At 36.3% G+C, this 20,306-nt stretch overlaps 2 protein-coding genes across 5 annotated transcripts in view; one reads left to right on the forward strand and one right to left on the reverse strand.

Annotated features, from left to right (window-relative positions):
• LOC136031897 (neurofilament light polypeptide-like) overlaps positions 1 to 20,306 on the forward strand; it is a 162,572-nt gene that overhangs the window by 132,367 nt on the left and 9,899 nt on the right. Inside the window, exon 10 of one of the 4 annotated variants that reach the window (XM_065711878.1) lies at positions 18,992 to 19,256. The exons of 2 other annotated variants lie outside the window; for them this stretch is intronic. In XM_065711878.1, the coding sequence (XP_065567950.1) occupies position 18,992 (1 nt within the window). In that variant the 3' untranslated portion in view covers positions 18,993 to 19,256. Of the gene's footprint in view, positions 1 to 8,390; positions 9,889 to 18,991; positions 19,257 to 20,306 lie in introns of those variants that run through there. One more of the 4 variants, XM_065711881.1, reaches the window with a different exon arrangement.
• LOC136031896 (dynein regulatory complex protein 1-like) overlaps positions 1 to 20,306 on the reverse strand; it is a 46,059-nt gene that overhangs the window by 17,031 nt on the left and 8,722 nt on the right. The window contains exons 2-5 of the mRNA XM_065711874.1: positions 16,963 to 17,068; positions 9,581 to 9,737; positions 6,385 to 6,578; positions 1,558 to 1,907 (exon numbers count right to left, since the gene is read on the reverse strand). Coding sequence (XP_065567946.1) covers positions 1,558 to 1,907; positions 6,385 to 6,578; positions 9,581 to 9,737; positions 16,963 to 17,067 — 806 coding nt within the window. The 5' untranslated portion in view covers position 17,068. The remainder of the gene's footprint in view (positions 1 to 1,557; positions 1,908 to 6,384; positions 6,579 to 9,580; positions 9,738 to 16,962; positions 17,069 to 20,306) is intronic.

Below are 20,306 nucleotides of genomic sequence, written 5' to 3' on the forward strand. Positions count from 1 at the left end.
CCGAATCTTCAATTTACCTCAAATTGAAGAATCTAAATTGAATTATGTTAGATATTCTATCTTGCAATGACTACCCAATCAACCTTATTGAAAATATCATAAATTGATGATAAAAAAAGGTAAAACAGGAAAATAATGAGCCCATCCCCCTTGCTTCACTTAATTCAGCAATTAAAAACAAAACTTTTATCATTATACCATACATCTAGGTGCTCAACGACAAAATTGGAAAAATTCAAAAAGACATAATATATCTGTTTCTTTCAAAAACAAACTTAAGGTTGAATTTTTTTTCAACTCGGGAAAGGATAAGACTGGCCCAATACTGAGCAGTGGCGTCTACAGAATTCCGTGTTTATGTGGAATGTTTTATATTGGCAGAACCCGTCAACAGCTGGGGGAACGATTGCATGAGCAAAACTTTAATAGCTAAATCCTTAAGATGTGAAAATTAAAATGATGACTTGGATTCTGCTTTGGCCCTCCGCATTTTGAAAATCCTGATCACTTAGTTTTTTTTTAAAGAGACAAGTTTAACATCTATTGTAAATGGCTTACTGCAATTTTTTAGAGGGACAATTGACGTTAAAAAATATTATAAACTTTGCTATAAATAGAGATTAAGGACATATTTCCTTAAGCCCAATTTATAATAACTTATAAAACTGAAATAACATTTTTCTTCAGTCTAATTTAAGACAACTGTCCGCATATCTAATGAAAATCAAGTTTGCAGATGGCAGGCATGATAATTCTATAGCTCGGCAAAAATCTTTTCCTGATCCAATTGCTGAATCGTCTTTAATTTAGTCTGGCTGGTTTTGATTCAGTGTCTTTTGTCCTTTTTTTGCACTGAAGACCACATGGTGGAGGTCTTTGTCGAAATACCTTCTTATTTTCGTTTTGTATTTTTTCTAATGATTGACAGTACCTTCGTTCTCCCTCGCCTATTTGGTTTTATTCTTTGCATTTGTTATTTTTTTACTTTTTGCTGCATACGTCATTTATAGCCAGTGTGGTCTTAGAATGTATTTAAAGTATTAGGAGCTATTTTAAACCAAAGATGACTAGAAATAGATCAAGTGATATTTAAAGCATAAAAACTAACATAAACCACTATCAATAAGTAAATAAACATGAAACAAACATAAATTACAAAATACAAGAAATTCAAACTTAAAACAAGCAGAAGTTACCACGAACAGGAGTAGGGCTATCTCCCCTGTGCCTTCTAAAGACCAGAACGCAATATTCACTTTACTGAAAATTAAATACTTTTTAAGTGTTTTCTGTTTCACAACTTTAACAAACCCAAAACTATTGCGACCTTCAAGCATTATATTAATTTGTCAATCAACATTCTTTTATTGTTTACATAAATCTTGATTATTATGATGATTTTTTTTTATGCAAAGAAAAAATTGAAACACACAGCTTGAAATTAAAATTGTTTTAATTAAAGGGAAAACTACGTTCTCGTTTTCAGTAGGTACATATTTATAACCGTTAATAATAAGTGTTTTTTTAACGTAAGGAAAAAAATGCACACTATTTTACCTTGCAATCCTTTTGGAGTTGTCAGCAGTCAATATTTTACCTTCTTTTTCTTTGGCTTTCAAGAACTTGCATAGGTAATTTAACTTCTGTGCATTCAAACTACATTTACCCTTCAAGGATTCGACTTCATTGGCTAAATTATCTATTTCTGGTTCTAGTTCATTTTTCATTATCTGTCTCTCTTCGAAGTTGCTGTATAAGATATTTTCGGTTATTTTTTGGCATTTATCATTTGCCATAAGAAATTCTTCAAGATGTTGGTCTTTCTGATTCTGTAGAAGTTTACAATGATCTTCAACTTTGTTTATGTTACCCAAAAATAATGAAGATTGATCAGTTGCAAGGGCTGTCTGAAAAAAAAGGTTTAGATGTAAGTACAAAAACTTAAGGTTAGATTACGTTAGTACAAAAACGTAACTAGTCAAGATTGGAATGTTGCCTTTAATTTGCGCATGTTCCAAGGTTTATGCAAGGCAAGACTTACTTTTTCTGCAGCTTGAAGTATTATTACCCTTCTTCTCATGTATCATTGTCGGATTTAGAAGGGGGGGTAAAAGGAGGCTGATAAAAATAAAAAAAAAACAAATCTTAAAACAAAACACAAAACTAAAATAGGATGACCCTTTCTGAGTAATGGTGAAAGGATAACTCTTTGATTGGTAAAACTAAACTTGATGAAACTTATATATTTGAAATCAGCGTATGAATGTCTTTTGATGTATCTATTGGTATTAAAATTCATTTTTTAGAGTTTTGGTTACTATTAAGCTGGGTCGCTCCTTACTTAACTTTTTGATAGTCTTTTTCAAGGAAAAATAAAATGATTTCTTATACCTTTTTGATTTTTTTATAAGAATCCATAGTGCAGCCCCCCTACTATATGGAATAATTCCCGTTTGTTTTTAAGTTTTAATGCTGCTGCTTACCATGAGTGGAAAAAGTTTGTGTTTTATTTATTTTCTAACAGTTTTTCGAACAATACCGCTCAATCCGCCTTTTCCTCTATGGAAACTCCCCTTTATCCTGTTAAACATTCCCCTTTGCTACCCCCCTCCCACCCCGAAAAATAGAGGAAAATCTAAGCAAATGTAATTAAGAAAAGGGAAACAGGTCATTTATCTGAAAACGAAAAGAAAAAGGGGTGGAACCCCAACACCTCCCGTCCTCCCCCATAATGTAAATGACCATCAATGTGCCAAACTGGTCCATCCTTACAAACATTAACGCTGAACTTCAACTTTACAACATCCATTTGCCTTCTTTCTTCCACCAGTGTCTGTGCTGTTGCTTGCACAGCTTGGCTCTAGAGTTGTAGCCATCCGCATGAGGTTTTGGAGAATGAAGTCCACAAGCTTAGCAGAAAATAATCTTATCCTCCTAGTCAAGCAATCTTCTGGCCTAGCCAGAGTGGATTCCAACCCCCCAATCCACAGCATAGTGGATCAATCCTACACAGGATTATAATCTTCTAGGTTTGGTTCAGTCTTTAATCAGGGATTTGCGGTACGATAAACATGAATCTCTTTGCTCTCACAACATTTACATGTAGGAGAAGCAAAGAATTGGGTTCTGACACATTCGATGATGCCAGTCATTAAGAAAAATTGGCTGAACTAGCCTCTTAATATCGACCGGTGGAAACAACACCACATCTAAATTAAAACGCAAATTACTTCTTGGTATAACTTGAAACAATCCATGGCCGAAAATCAAAAGGTTTATGAAAACGATTAAATAAAGGAAACAAGTTTTTCTAAGTGAAGCTAAGGAGCGATATTAAAACTTAAAAACGAACAGAAATTACTCCATATTTGAAAGGGGCTGTTCCCTCCTCAACGCCCCGCTCTTAACGCTAAGGTTTGACTCTTTGTTTTAACTCCAATTTCTTAAATAGTAAGAAACACCCCCTTTTAGGGGGTGTTTCTTCCTATTTTCTAAAATAAGGCAAATTTTCTCAGGCTCGTAACTTCTGATGGGTAAAATTAAACTTGATGAACCTTATATATTTAAAATCAGCATTAAAATGCGTGCGATTCTTTTGATGTAACTATTGGTATCAAAATTCTTTAGTTTCGGTTATTATTGAGCCGGGTCGCTCCTTACTACAGCTCGTTTCCACGAACTGTTTGATTTTTGGGCACAGGAAAATCAGGTAAGAATCTCAACGAACCATGTATCAATTTCTTCTTGGTCCCTTCCCCCGGGAAAGTCGAGGGGAAGAACACTCTCCGATGCCAACTGAAGATGAAATTTGAATACGTAACTCAAGGAATAAGGTTTGCAGGAAATAACTACCGATTCCCATGAAGAGTTCAAACCGTGAATAGGGTTACTCGACAAAAGTTTGGGTGAAACATGAAGTGACTGGGAGAGAGTATTCCCCAAGGACTCCAGATCAGAGAGGCAAAGTAACAGGGTCACGACTGGCCAATCAGTTGTCCGCTGAGAGAACCTTCCATCATTCATGGCTCCCCATAGGGACTCCTCCCCACAAAAGCGACTAAGTCTTTCTTAACATTGATAGGACTAATCTCAGATTTCTTCACAAGAATTTCTAATCCAACCCAAAATTCAATGTAGTCCATTCCATTCCATTGTAGTCCATTCAATTTTGTTTTATGATTATCTGTAGTTTTTCTTAATAGGTCATGGACCTTCTTCTCCCCCATAAGCTTTTTTGTCTTACTGTACTTCTGCGATTTTCCCATTGAGTCTCGGACCTCTATGTCTTCTCTGGGCTTTGTTTTCTTCTCGTAATTTCGTAATTCTAGTAATTTTTTTTTATTTTATGCCACTGCAGGCTGAATCTGCAAATTTTGTGTCTTTTTTGCATTTCTTTATTCTTTTTCACTTTTCTCAACTTTATCAATATTGAAATAAATCATCACTAAGTGTAAATTGGACTCTAGCGTCCATCATCTTTGACTGAATTTCTTTAATGTAGTTCCGAGCGGTTTTGGCTATAAAGTAGAAAGATAGTACAGCTGTTCGTGTAGCAACAAACTACGACTCTATAGAATTGCTTCACCAGGAAAAACGCAGTTTCGTTCACCAGATCAGAACATACCATCCAGGTGATGATGGAAGCTCAGGATCTCCTCAGATCTACCCTAAGAAATCAATGCTAAGTATGCAAAATAAATCCACGGCTAAAGTACAGAGATTGTCAAACCTCACTGACAATGGTGTTACAAAGCAATTCCATGCCTAAGGTTGATTTATCTTTTTTACTAACTTTCACTAAGCATGACAAAAGATGTGTATTCATATATTTCTTTCAGTTCCAATGACAGCATTAACGCCCAAGGTTCCTATATGGAAACATAGCAGCATGGTTACACTGTAGGTGCGAAGCAATATTTGACACCACAAATCCTTAAGTTAAAACCCTATTTCATTGCACTAAAGCCAGCATTGCCAAATTTTACTGGTAGGTGGTCTTGGTGCTAATGGGTCAATCCTGCAGTGAATTATGACTTATTTTCATTTTTTACCAAGTCAAGATTTGGCCATTTTTTGAATAAAGTCTTCTTTTTTTCCACTCTAAGATTAAAAATTCCTGCAAACATGCCTATCCCCATCTAACAACTTGGTACTTAGAAGGGGTGATGTATATGGCATCACTGGTCCACTTTGTGCCTCACATCTTACTGATTACAAATCTTTATAAGTTTTAAAGTTAAACACAGCATTAACTGCCTACCTTTCTAAAAAACAAAACTGGGAAGTGGGGGAAGAATGATTGCTGCTCGGACTTGCCTAGTTTTATGTCAAGTCAGTACTTGTATTGTTTTACACCGAAACAGTGCTTAGCTTGTGTACCGAATAGGAAACGTTCACCAATTTAATTTGTTTTGCGCTCTCGGTGACATTGCTGCATATCTCTGGTTTGAATAGGATGGGACATGTAAATAAAGAGGAGTTTGAAGAGACTACAGTGTCAATTTATTATTCACATCATGCAGATTTAAATTTGATGCATAATTTTGTTTTTTATTATATATGGCAAAACTACCGTTTTTAAAAGAATCTTTAACGAATAGGCCCTTCTTTTTCCACTTTTTTTTTCTAGAAAGTTCTATCCAGTGCCATCCGTTCATTGTCTACTTTCAGAAAGAGTACTATAACAATTTTTTATCCCTTCCCAAGTTTTATCACCATAGGTCATATTCAGTATGGTGAACAAACGACAGATAAGTAAAGAATAGAATAACGTAAGTCAGATCACTCTTTGTTAGCTCAACACTACTGCTTTGATTCTGATGCCCTTAATTGCTTAAATGACAGTGTTTTAAGTGCAAGTTTAATTCACCTTCACTCCAAATATCATAAAATGTACTTTCAGAGATGTACATAGGTGGGAGGTCTTTGTGCTAGGGCCCTCTCCTTCCAAAATCTTAAGATTTTTATGTGAGCAACAACGTTGACAACACTGGATTATCATCGTACAAAAAGCAGAAGTATCGTGGAATGGGGACTTTTTCTAAGGACAGTGTCTTTGGAATCCCCTTTTGTTTTCTTGTGCTAGTTTTGTGATTATTCATATATTTTTATTATGTTCCGCCTGTCCTTCAACAGGTTTTATTTCCTTAAACATAAAAAGGTCCCGGAGTTCAGACTGCTCACCAATCCCAGCGACTGTGGAAAGAGTGACTGACCTCTGTTAATAGTAAGTCCTGGCACTGGGGTCTAGTGTTTATGTAATATTATGCGCTTTATGCTTTTAGTAGGAAATATATAAATGAACTAATAAGTGAATGTGCAAATAATAGAAACTATTCCTGAGAAGAATGTAATGGACCAAAGTGAAAAGTAAATTATGCTTACTGAAATTGACTCCTTCTCAACGTCAATCTTTTTCTTTAATAGGGAAGTATGCTGATTCATCCTTTTTGTTAAAATTGCCACCTCTTCGCAGTTTGTAAATGAAGAAATCTCCAGTTCGTTCTGGCTTCCGATAGCCATTCTTTGAAGCTCGTCAATAACATTATTAAGCTCAGACATGGACTCTTGACAAAAAACTAAAAAATTTCGTAATTATGGTTAACATCAGCAACCAGTCCAAATTAAAAAGAATTTTCTATTAAATTGAAGATTGAGCATAAAAGGATAACTACAGCTTTTTGTGATTTAACTATAAAAAAAACATTGTTACCAATCACCAAAAAGAGGACGTCAAATCTGTTTCCTTGCATAAGTTATCCAATGTTTAAGTGGCTGTAACACCCCTAATCCCCTACCCCCCTCCAACATTTAAGCTAACATTTCAAGTTCTTTACATTCTGTAAAGATCTGTTTTACAGATGAACTTAAAAGTCGCTTCAAATGCACCGAATTAAGAGCCTTCTAACAAAAATAAAGAAATATAGGAAAATAAGCGTTATCTTGGCATCACACAAGCAAAGTTTTAAGAACCCCCTCGTCCTTAGGGTTTATTTCTGTTGGAATGAACCTGTAAAGTTTTTCTTCATTTTCACTAGGAAATAATGATTTAGTTCATTCAAGTAATCTCAATGACAAGGACAGAAAATGGCATTGAAAAGAAATAACTGAAGACTTTAATAAGAGGAGAATGAATATCCAAAGGACAGAAGCCTGTTTTTCTTTGTTTCCAATTTCTTCTTTTGATCTCCAAAAGAGAAATTAAGGGCAAAGAATGGGGAAGATTGGTAAATGATAAGTAAATGACTGAAGGCTTTGGAAGATGTAATTTACAAACCTGTTAGGGCCATTGGCAGTAATTTGAGGGGATTCAGGTTGGTTGGAATGAAGCTTGTCAAGTCTCCTGCCACACAACTTCTTATCCTCTAGATACCAATTCTTGGTTTATCTCTAAATAATTCTTTGACCTTATTTTGCAGTAAGATCGAGCATATTAACGACTTTTTATTATTTTGTAGTTTATTAGCTTCATCCAATTTGTCATTTCTGAAAACCTTTAATTTTTTTTCTATTTAGAGTTTTCACGGGTTGATCAATCCACGGCTTATCATTAGAGCACTTTTTAATTCTTATTTCCGGGAAAGACATAAAATATTTATTATTTCGTTCATTAGGGACGTAAAAATTTTTTCATTAACATTTTGAAAATTGTCAATATTTGGGCAATCTACGGTATTCAGTCATTTGTCAAAAGAAAGAAAACCAGATTTGTGAAGAGGGTGGCAAGGGCAAATCTACAGCATCTTTATTGGGGGGGGGGGTTGTTGTCAAGAGGGGTAATAATAAGACAGTCAAGGGACATGGGATAAATAATATTTTTTCTATAATATTGCGGGGCAATCCCCCCCCCCCAAAAAAATACACCTCTGGAGGGTGGTAAGAGCCATAAGTGATTGAGAAAGAAAGCTTGAACTTTGAAGAAAGAGACTAAAGACCCCTCCCCTGCGAAGTTTGCAGATGATCCTCCCCCACATCTCTCCCTTTTCTGCCGATAAGAACATGAATGCGATCTAGAGAAGCAATAACCTAAAGTTTGCTTTTTCGTCATAGTTCTTTAAGAAAGACTGCTCAAACACAAGGGTCGTTGAACTTTTTTCTTCTTAATATTTTTTGAATAAGAAGATCTTTTAATGAAACTACAAAACTTTAGCTTAAAAGCGGGGGATGAGAAAGGGGTAGTCCCCCCTCATATACGAAATAATTTCTGTTCATTTTATGTTTTAATGTTGTTCAATCACACCAACAGATCAGAGTGCGATCAATCTGATCAACAGATCAGCGTATCAGAGTGCCCTATTGTTGAGGTTTCAAGCTTCTATATGCACAAATGTGGAATTTTGTACTTTTTGCAAAAAGAATGATCCCGGATACGTGTTAATTTTTTTTTTCAGGAGTGATCATTTCGAACCAGTGGCCCTAGAATTTTTCAAGAGGGCTGATTAGAACAGAAATTGAAAGTTCTAGTGCCTTAACTACGTACTACTACGTACTTAATAACTATGTCTTTGAGGACGATTTAATCTTTGCAGTCTCCGAAGGAAGGGCTGCAAGTTGTAAACTTTGCCCATTGTTTACATGTAGCATAGTATTGGTTATTGGGAAGTATACAGATGTTTTCTGGAAGATTTTTTTCTGGTGGGGGGTCGGAGGAGAGGGTTACGTTTGAGTATCTTGCCGTGGAGAAAAATTTTTCATGGAGGAAGAGAGTTTTCATGAAGGAGCACTGGATTTCCTAGCATTATTCAAAAAACAATAAGAAATTAAATAAAGAAATTATATAAATATAAAAGAGGTTATCCCCTCTTCAATGCTCTACTCTTTACGCTGAAGTTTTTTATTGTTTTATAAAGTAGAGTTGTGAGAAAGAGTCAATCTTTAGCGTAAAGAGCGGGGCGTTGAGGAGGGGACAGTACCTTTCATATATGAAATAATTTCTTTTCGTTTTAAGTTTTATTATCGCTCCATACTTTTAGTTAAAAAAAAAAAAGATTTTTTTTTAAGTCACGAACAGAAACGTATTTTTGTAATGCGACAAAAGATTTAAATTTTTCGTCATTTACAACAGTTTCAATAAATATAGCACTGACATTCGACAGTTTTGGGAGATATTGAAAAAAATAAAGAATGGAAAGAAAAGAATATTATTCAGCGTCATTTTCTACGTAAGTTTTATAATTGTCTGGATTCTGCTCATTGGAAAAAGTAGGAGTTCCCTTACTGCTTACTAATATTTTAATTTCTTTGTTTTATCTTCTGTCTGGTTTTTTTCAGAAATGGTACAGCCATTGACTTTTCGAGTAAGCTTTTGAATAAAATTATTTTTTGATTACTTTAGTATAAAGTTTTTTTGAGTGAATATCAATATGTGCAGCCTAAAATGTTTTTATTCCTTTAATGTATATTGGTTATTTTGATTAAATCATAGCCATTGCTTTGCTAGAATCTTTTCTAAATTTATTCAATTTCAAAAGTGTTTGTTCTTGGGACAGGTTTATGAACCTCATTTTTTAAACCTTGTTTAAGGATATTTTGGAAGCGTTTACTTGAAGGTAATATTGCGCTGGAAATGTCTCAGCTGTACCTTTGAGGGTGTTTAACTGATCAAATGGTTCCTCTCCAGATGAAAGACTTGCTATTCGATCAAACTCCTGTATTAGGTCTTCATTATTAGTTTGATCTAGTTTCAATTTAGATTCTTTCGATAGTCTCTTTTCAGAAGCTTTTCTCACATTTTCAACCTAAAAGAAAGACTTGGGTGAATAATTGACGCTAGTTTTCAACTTTTGAATTACACACTTAAATGTTAAGACCTTCAATATGATACCAAACTTCAAGATTTTCCACTGTTATTCTTCCGGGAAGAGGGTGAGCCAGAAAAACTATTTCTAGCAGAGGAATAGTTTTAATAAAACTATTTCAAGGGGATAAAAAATGCTTTTGTGTTGTCTCTATAGTAAATCAGCGATTCAATTATTTCAAAAATTTTACATCAAAATCTAAACTATATTTGGTTTTGTGCTCCGGCTTTTTACTTTTGCTAGAACAATTTTTCTTTTTCTTTGTTTGTTATAAGTATTATCTTAGTTTGCACTTTTTGCCTTCTCTAGGGCAGAGAGGGAATCGTCTGTATCCCCTGTTCCCTCTTGCAGGCATTTTTTTTTTAATTCTCTATACTGTACTACCTTAAGGATTTACTGAGTGTGTTTTATATGTTAGTTTTGCCTCGTTATGTTTGTGCTTAGACTTTACGCAGTCTTCAATAATAATGCATAAGAACAGTAAAAAGTCTATCTGTGTACTTTTTTCCTTCGTTTACTTAACAATAGTAAGACTAAAAAATCAAATGAAATTAAAGGGCAATGCTTGAACTCAAAACGACTAGAAATTAAACATGTACAAAATGGGGGGTTCCAGTCCCTAAGTCCCCTGCTTGTTACGACGAAGTCTCGACACATTTTAGGTGCTAAAGGAGGGGTCATCTCTCTTATGGCAAAACGGTTTCTGCTGGTTTGGGCTTTAATGTTGCTATTCACTTAAATTTGAATTTTTCTTGATTACATTCTGTGTATTTTAACAGGCCTACCATATTTGGTTTTAATCTAAATTAAATAAAAGAACAAGTTTTGTCATCTGAAGGAGCAACATTAAAACTTAAAAACGACAGAGATCATTCTGTATATGTGGGATATACTCCTCGCTCTTTACACCAAAGTCTCATATTTCTTTAGAAATACTTCTCATTCAAATTCAACGGTTCTTGTGTTTAAGCATTTTGTCTTGAAAAACTGTCACAAAAAGTCAAACTCTGGCGTAAAGAGTGAGGGAAGGAAGGGTATTCCCCCTCAAACGCAGAATAATTTTGTCCGTATTGATTTTTAATGTTGCTCCTTGCTTTATGATGAACTAACTTGTTCTCTTTTGTTTAATTTATGTCCATTTTTCAAATAATGTGAGGAAATACCCTCCCCCTGTGTAAAATTTATCATGGAAGATTCCCCCCAAAAACTTTCCTACCCGCGAAAAATTTACCCCATGGAGAATCCAGGGAAAAAATCGGTATTTTTTTCAATAGTAAATGCTATGTATGAACAGTAGGCAAATTGTGTACCTTAAAAACCTTTCCCTCGGGACTATGGGGGTCATATCATCCCTAAACGTATATGTTTCGACCTTTCAACTATGTTGAATCAAACACGAATCTCAAAATTTTGATCGGACGTCTTTGGGGAGAACGGAGCTTGGGAAGGCGGGATTGTTACCCTCCGTTCTTTTTTGTCACTTCAAAACCGAACTAGAAACTTCGATTTCATTTGAATAAGTCACTCCCGATCTTCTGGGAACATTGGGTGGATGAAATCACCCCTGAGGAAAAAAAGCAAACAAATAAAAAAAGAAAAAAATAACGCGCCGTGATCTTTTTTAAGGCAAAACACAAAATTCAGCATTTTTGTAGGTAGGAGCTTGAATCCTCTTCAGTAGGGTTCTCTGATTTGTCGAATTTGATGAAAAAGTACTTTTATTTAGATCAATTGATCTTTTGGGAGTATTCACCCCTTTTTTTGAAAATAAGCTCTCGGGCTCACAGATTTTGATAGGTAGCTTTAAACTTAATGAACAGTATATATTTGGAATCTAAATAAACCGTCAATTCTTTTGATGTATATATTTTTATGAAAATTCCAGGCTGGGTAGCTACTTACTTACAGTTCTTTACCAAGAACTGTTCAATTATGAGGGAGCTGAAGTCTCTCCAATCCAAAATAATTCACAGTAAACTTTGAACCTTGGATAAATACTGTGCACTCCTTAATTTTTTTAAAGGGGTTTAGCAATGCCAAAATGTTTTTTCTGGTCACGACGTTAAAAGTTTTATACAAGTTGTATTTACATGAAAATATGAAAAGAAAATCTTGATAAGAAGAGCTGCTGCCAAATCAGCTTCCATTTTGCATGCTGATTCCAAATAGATTCTTCCAAATGAAGGAGGTTTGGGGGTACCCATCATGAGTATCTCCTAAAAAGTTCGGAGATCTGGGTCTATGAATGGAATTCTGCGGTAACAGGAACATCCTCCCGCACAAGAAGATACATTGAATTCCCCAGTAATTTATCTAAGGTCATGCAATCATAACAAGAACCTGAAAAATTGACCCGAGAATTTAGGAATGGAGCCGAGACTGCTCCTCTTCTTACTTTTCACACTATTGTTTCAGTTGCAGGCTACTACTTTAACTACTCCTACCACTATTACTAACAACTCGCCGTATCACCAAGCCACCTGAATCAAACACAGCCACACACGCTCCTCCTCCATCCCAGTCTATTCAAAATGTCCCTCTTTACACCCTCCCAGAAAGATCCCGTTTCCCTTAAATATTTCTTTACGAAATCCTTCCACCCCATCTGCAGACGACCTGCTTTCCTTTTAGCCGAACAAGGTTGGCCGAAAAGGACAATCTTCGGCAGTCATTCATCCTTCATCCGCAGGACGTGTCATATCCATCTCAACCTTTCTCTCATTACAGCCCTAGAAAGCGGGATTGAAACACATTTGCCGTTCGGCCTACTGTTTGAAATACGGTCAGTCAGCCGAATACACTAAATATGCCGTAGTCAATTTCTCTGGAAAATATCTAGCAAATCCCCGTCCGTTTTTCAGATCACCGATGCTTCAGACGAATACTTGACCACTCTCATCACTTTAGTGATGAGTTAGTTCGGAGACTTACTTTTCTATTCTTCTACTTTTAACGTCTTCGCTGCTCCCACTGTATTTACTAACAATACTACCAAGGTAAGTGAAGCTGTCCACTTGATCAATTTTTCCGCTACCCAATGTCACATTTTCATCTTCACTTATTCCTAACCTTAGTGTTTTATTCTTCTTAATATTAATTTTCAAACTTATTCTAGCACACTGAACTAGCAAAACCTCTAAGGCTTCATTCATTTTACTAAGACTTTAATGTAGAATGCTTGATGCTTAAATCATCAGCATAATCTGGGTCCAGGAAAGCTTTTCTTCCCCATTTAAATCAATGTTCTCCAATTGCCTTTCCTGTGCTCTTTAAGACAAAGTCGATCAAAAAGATTCGTATTAAAGAGCATAGAACACAACCCTGCTTAACTTCTGATTAAATGCGAAACCAGCTGCTAACCTAATTTTCTACCTTAACTGCAGCAGTGTTATTCTTCTGCATGGAACTAATCACTGTAATCTATTTGTTTGGTATACCATACAAGGATAAGACCTTCACTAAAGCTCTTCTATCAACAGAATCAAGCGCTTGCTCGTAATTTATATAAACTGAGGACTAAAGGTATGTGATAACTCAGGAAATTCTCAATTATTAACCTAAGACTGAAAATTCGGTCGACACATCCTCTACCCTTCCTTAAACCGCATTGTTCTTGTGCTAAAGCTGTGTCTATATTATATTTCAGTCTAAAAAATTTCATATTACCAAGTAATTTGCTACCTACAGAAACAAGGTTAATGTCTCTATAATTACCCTACTCACTCTTATCACCTTTCTTGTGTAGTGGTTTAATTAGGGTTTCCCTAAAATTGGTAGGTGCTCCCCGTTTAAAAAAAAATCATATTCATAATCTTCAGTGTAGCTTACTTCTAACCTTAGAGCCACCTATTTAAGATACACATTTACCACACTATCAGCACCTGGGGGCTTATTATTTTGTAATGCTTTTAGTACTATCACTGATTCTCCCTCACAAAACTAATCTTCCTTCACACCCAAGGTATCAAAAAGTTTTTTTTTATTTCTTCTGTGTATTCTCCTGCAACTCTATCCCTGGTTTAGCCCCTTCTCAAAATGTTCTGCCCATCTTTCTTTAGTTCTTTCCTTATGACTAATAGTTGCCCTGTTCGTATCTCAAACTGGGATAAGTCTGGATTGTCTACTCCCTTTCAGTTTATTATTATGCCAGTACAATATTTTACTATTATGCTATCTAGCTACATTTTCCAGATCTTTGGCAATTTTATCCATGATCTCCCCTTCACATCTCCTAAGTTCATATTTTATGATTTCACCACTTTGTTTATATTTCTTTTATTTTCATGATCTTTGACTCAGATAATTCTTGTACAAGCCCCTTCTCCCCTCTGTGAAACATAAGGCTTTTTCACTAATATTCTTAACAATGTTCCTAACTTTCATCCCTCAGACACCATCAGCAACTTCAAAAATTATTTTCGAAAAATTATTCCATCCATTATCTAGAATACTTTGTCAAATTTTAAACTCTCCAGTTTAGTATTCAACTGTTCCTAGAAATTTTGTTTTAAATCCTACTTCAGAAGTCTACCAACGTTATAACTTTCTGGAAGGTAGTTACTTTTCCGAAATTTTAGCCTTAAATTAACCCTAAACACTACTAGATGGTGATCTTTACTTTTAATAGCAACACTTCTATATATCCTAGTATCTTGTACTGATCCTGCCAATCTTTGGTTTACAATTATATTGGGTTAATTATATATAGTTAATTATATGTCAATTATATATAGGTTAATTGTCTTACCATCACGTGAATACAATGTTAACTTATGGGTCGTCTTATACCAAATACCTTATTGGTTATTACTAGATTGTTATACCTATAAAATTTCAATAATCTATAGCCAATACTGTTTTCTTTTTGAGTCACAAATATTTCAGTAGTCGGTCCTACAGGGATATATACTTCTATAACAGATACCCTGCACTTTTTAATCATACAACGAGCGATTAGTATTCTATCATTAATACCTTCCTAGTCTAAACAAGACTTAGCAGCTTCCTTATTCATTGTGAGCCCTGATCCCTGTCTCTGTTCCCCCTTCCTTCCTGCCTAAGGAAATAAATTCTAAATCATCAAATTTGCTTCCTACCCCAGGGATATGAGGTTCTGAAATTCTTAATAAGTTCAGTTCGAATTACCTGAAATCGTCAATTAAAATGTCGATACAATAGCTATTGTTTAACGTTGTAACATTCTAAGTTGCAATTTTCACATTCTTTCAATCATTGAAATTATTTTAGCCTCAAGAAAAGTAATAGTCCCGGATACCAGTGTAGGACGGGGACAAACCTCTGACTCATTCTGTTATCACGTCTACAAATATTATGCTGCTACGGGGAGGCAACCCATACTTGAAAAATCAGCTAGGAAGTGGCTTTTCACCCCAAAAACGCCAGCCAAAAACAAACCAAGTCCATAAGAATTGTCCATTAATCACTATCCCATGCGAATTCTGTGTCGTTTAATAGGCTATAATTTCCTTGAGGGGCATTACTCCTCAAGTAGGAATAGAGTTGACCGCATGGTCCCCAATCTTGTGGGTACCCTTAAAGGGTCAAGGCAACCGTCTACAGAGCCTGTTGTTCTTAGATCTGGTTCTTATACCTTAGCGCAGTTGTCCTTCTGTAAAGGATCCTCCCACAACGTTGCTCTGTTTCACCATACAATTTAGTCCTTTACTGAGAGAAGGTTTGTAACTCAGGGGACGTGTGCACACACGGATGGGCCCTAATGAATGCAAATTTGTGGGGCCTTCTGCCTCCTCCACCTGTATTTACGGCCTTCTGGTGAGGGTGCCCCAGTTTTTGTTATGGATCCCGCCCAAAGACGAGGTCACCGGGCCCCAGCACTCGGCATGTGGAAGGCTTCTATGTATGGATTCTTTTTGTCGCTTGTCTTTTAACCCCAGGCAGTTTGAGCCTTTTCTTGATGTCATGATGTCACCTCTTCTTGATGTGATAACATCACCACAGGTTAGTTACAACCACGTTGGGAAAAATATGAATTTTCCGTTAGAGCCCTGACCTATTTAGATAGTTTTTGAGACCTGAAATGTCAATGATTTTAACATATATTTTAATTATTGATCGTATAATTAATTTTTGAAAATGAAATATAACTCTAACAATAAAACGTTTTGTTGGCAGTTGTCAGGGATTTCTTCGACATTTCATTATATGTTCGTCGTTCATTCTTGGGGGGTAGCAGAACTTTTCAGTTACGTTGTCTTTTACCACAAAAAAAAATGCCCGTACAACATACCATGGTTAAAAACAGTAGAACTAAGGTCTACTGTTTTTAACCTGTTGTTACACCGACAAATTCAAAAGATTTTCCTTGCGACTCATGCATAGTCATGGCAAATGCGGCTCAGGGTGAAAAATGTCGTCTTTGAACATTACATGCAAGTTGACCTTTGCTAGAGTCCAATGTAACTCGAGATACATGGACTTCTTTTCCTGATTTTTCCCTAGTAATTATATTCTCTTCATTTTTATTTTTGACACGCTCTAGTTTTCGTTTTCGCATATCTTCTAACCATCCTTGTCTTTGCTCTTCGTTTTCATTTTGGACACGCTTTAATTCTCGTTTACCCATATCTACCAACCACCCGCCTTGTTGCTCTTCATTTCCATTATTGAAACGTTTTAATATTTACTGTTGTATATCTTCTAACCGCATTTGTCTTTTTTCTTCATTTTGAATTTTGATTGGAGCCCCTCAATCAGTATAATTGAAATGCGACCTGAATTACTGCCATGATAGTCTCCTACTAATCTTAAACTTTGCTGATAAAATTGGGATTACTGCGAATTTCCTTCAAGGACATCACGAAGATCCGTCTAAAATCCTGTCTATAGTGAAAACTGTGAATTGTGACGTTATTCTAGCTAATTTGTTTTGAACTTTTGTTCCACGACAATTTTTGGGATATCGACAGTCTCTTTGCTTGAAAATAAATACATTCAAGCTCGAACATCAGACCTCTCTATCTGAAGTGTGCAGAAATTTGTATTGTTCATGGTTATTATTTTAGTTTTTAAGGTAACTATGTTGCGTGTAAATATTTTTGGTAAGACTTGCTCTTGTGGTAAAGCTTTACCAAACTTTGTTTGTTCTTTATCAGTTTACTGTAGGTAATAAACAAATACAACTTACCTGACTGATACCATCTTTCGTAAGTCGTTTCAACTTCACAAGCGATTCTTTACTTCTGACGTCATATTCTTGCCACTCAGCATTATCTCTTTCTGGTTTCTTCATCCTGTGGGGAGAAAAGCAATAAGTCGGTGGAATATTTTTTGAAACACCGAAAAGTGGATGTATCAGATTAACGATGCTTCTTGACTACTCAGGTCCCTGCGTCGGCCCTGCAGTGCATTACTACAGCATGATTCGATCTCTGGGTCCCATATTACCAAGCTAAGGTCAAACCCACTGTGCCACCACAGGACCCGAAAAGTGGATGGGAATTTGATTCTCACCAATTTGAATTTCGCGATCTCAATTTGACTTTCCACATTGCTGATCTAATATGACTTTCACACTGGGCCCTAAAAATGCCTCCAGTGTTAAACATACTATTGCGTACGCACTGAATTTTTTCGTCTGATCAGAATAGACTTTTTCTCAAGTTTTATCTCCTTCGGCTTGCTTAACTGTTAGATTTCCTTTTCTTAAAAACTAACCGCACTGAAACCAAAGATTGTAAAAAATAACTTTTCTGTGTGATTTGCAGATAATTTGTATGGCATGAGCAATGCAACCAATTTCACTTTAATATGAGACAGCGACAAAGGTTTAACCTTTATAATTTTTCCCTAAGGCATGGACCTACCGCCAGATTCATGAATACAAATCAAATTTTCGAAATTTTCATATGATTCTTGTATGGGATCAAAAACGGTTTTTTTTTTCTTGAGCCAGAACTTAGAGTGTGTTAGCTAAACAAGAAATTTATAGTTCATGTCAGAGAAGATTATCTGAAGTTTCTAGTAGTAAAGGGGAGAGTACTTCAAGACACCCATAGGGGATTACTACGGAGCTACTAGCCCGTCAAAATGGTTTTAAGCGCATCTAGGTCTTACGTAATACTATAGTACACCTGTATCGGTAGAGTACACCTGTTTTGTTACGTGACAACGAGAAATTTCCCCGGGCCCCTAACATCCAGTTCCAATGGAGGGGGGGCTAGAAAGCAATCCTAACTGGGCCCCTAGTAACTAATTCCACCAAGGGCCCTAGCATCCAATTCCAACGGAGTCCCCTAGTATTCAATTCCAGCAAGGGGCTTTAGGAACCAATTCCAACAGGGACCCTAGCATCCAATTCTAACGGGGCCCCCTACCAGTCAATACCAATGGGGGCCCTAACAACCAATACAAACGGGGCAGGGGCGCTAGTCAAGTTGACAACCCTCGGTTGCAATTGAGAATAATTTAATTTCACGTGACCTTTTAGAGTTCAGGGCCCCGTGGAGAACCTTCGTTTGCAACTGAGGACGGCACACACTTGAGTGTTACATAATGGCCGCGCACACATCACTGTTACTTAATGGCCACGTAAACATGACCACTAAGTAATGACAGCACATACGTGGAATGTTACATAAATTTTAAAGATGTTTAGTTTCCTTCAAGATTTTTCTTTCCTTTTTTTCTTCGAGATCCCATTTTCTCCAATATTTGTTTTTCTTTGAGACATTTTCTTCAAGATTTTTTCCTCAGGGAACCTTTATATTCCAATTTTTTCCGCCTAGGATTTGACAGAGATCTTCCCCAATGGTACTGTGCTCTAGATGCCTGGACCATTTGACAAGCGCCTCCCCCTTGGAATTGATTGCTAAAGCCCTCTTTGGAATTGGCTGCTAGGGTCCCCGTTACAATTGACTGCTAAGGGGCCCGTTGGAATTGGTTGCTAGGGCCTCCGTTGCAATTGATTCATAGGGACACTTCCGGAATTGGATGTTGGGCTCTCAGGCGGAAATGGTTGCTAGGAGCCCCAATGGAATGTTACGTGAGGAAATAGGTGTACTTTACCATTACAGGTGCACTATAGAATTATGTAAGACCCAGATCCGCGCAATAACGTCTTGCGGGACTAGTTTCTCCAATATTACACACACTATGGGCGTCATGAAAGTACTATCCCCTTGACTGCTGTTTCTCCACCAACCTTTTTTTTTCAGGTCGTGTGCTTCGCTCAGGCAAGTATGCAACCAGATAGAAGATGCAACCTAAAGTGCTTAATAAGATGCTCAATGGTTCCCTAGTCTCATTGCAAAAATACTCTCTAAGAACAAAAAAATGGAAAATATTAGAAATCTCAAAAAGAGTATTTTTCCATGGGTCTGAAAGTGCTTACATCTACTAGCCGTTTTCTTTGCGATTTTGTTGAATTTGTTCTTTGATTTTTGCGTTGGGGACTGACGCAGAGAAATAGTATAAAATATGCCATCTAAACTTTCATAGTCCTAAAATTGCTCCTTTCTTATCAGTAATAGTTGAAAGTTGTCGTAAGGCAAGAAATTCAATTTTTTGAATCACGAGAGGTAGGTTATAACTTAATTTAATGCTGGCTGATGCACCTTGAATGGTTGATGAATGTACATGCGTTACGCACATCAGGTTTTTGAGTTTGACCGATACATATTTTTGATAATTGCAATACTGAGGGCCTTACAAGTTTTTTGTTGTGATATACACAAAAAACTTGGCTAATGAACATGTTCAAAAGCGACCAGATTCGTGGCAAGACCAATTTGGAGGCAAAAATGGGGTCTTTTCCCTCTCCTTTATTTCCCTCCCCCTCCTTGCCCAACCTATCTCAAGTTCTTAGCAAAAAGGTGGGCATGCCATACATTTTTGAACCTAAATCACGCAAGCATTTTCGTTTTGTATAATTAGAGAGTCAAAATGGGCCTGTGGTATCTCCTTCTTTTAGAGGAGTAGAAGTACTTTTAGAAGTACTTTTTTTCGAGAAGTAGGCGTTTTGTACCCTATTTGAACCTCCCAAAAACACTCCCTCACCCCTCTTCCAGTTTTATACCAAGAAGATAGGTACGTTACACCTTTTTTACGAGAATCATGCAAGGATTTTATCATCAAGATGATTGGCGGTAAAGTCTGGGGTGATGGAACCTCTAACGCCCCATCTCCCTCTCTTTGTCATTTTTTGGCAGAAAGGCTCGAATGCTGCCCTTTATTTGAAGCGAAAACAAGTAAGGATTTTTGATGCAAGTTACTGAAACCACAAAGTGAATACTTGGCCCATCCAATATTCCCTGTCCTTAAAACCCCCAATTTTTTTGTCAAAAGGCAGGCTTTCTGCTCCTTGTTTGAATCATAATGGAACAAGGATTTTCAATCGTAATGACTAGAGAACTAAGAGATTAAAAGTTGAATTAACTTAAACTACAGTACGTGATTATTTATGCTATATATGGGACTCAAAGATAAATGGCAACTGACCTTCCTACGGCTCTTGATTTACGGACTTGATAC

The sequence above is a fragment of the Artemia franciscana genome, chromosome 10 (genome assembly GCF_032884065.1).
Source record: "Artemia franciscana chromosome 10, ASM3288406v1, whole genome shotgun sequence".
Taxonomy (NCBI): domain Eukaryota; kingdom Metazoa; phylum Arthropoda; class Branchiopoda; order Anostraca; family Artemiidae; genus Artemia; species Artemia franciscana.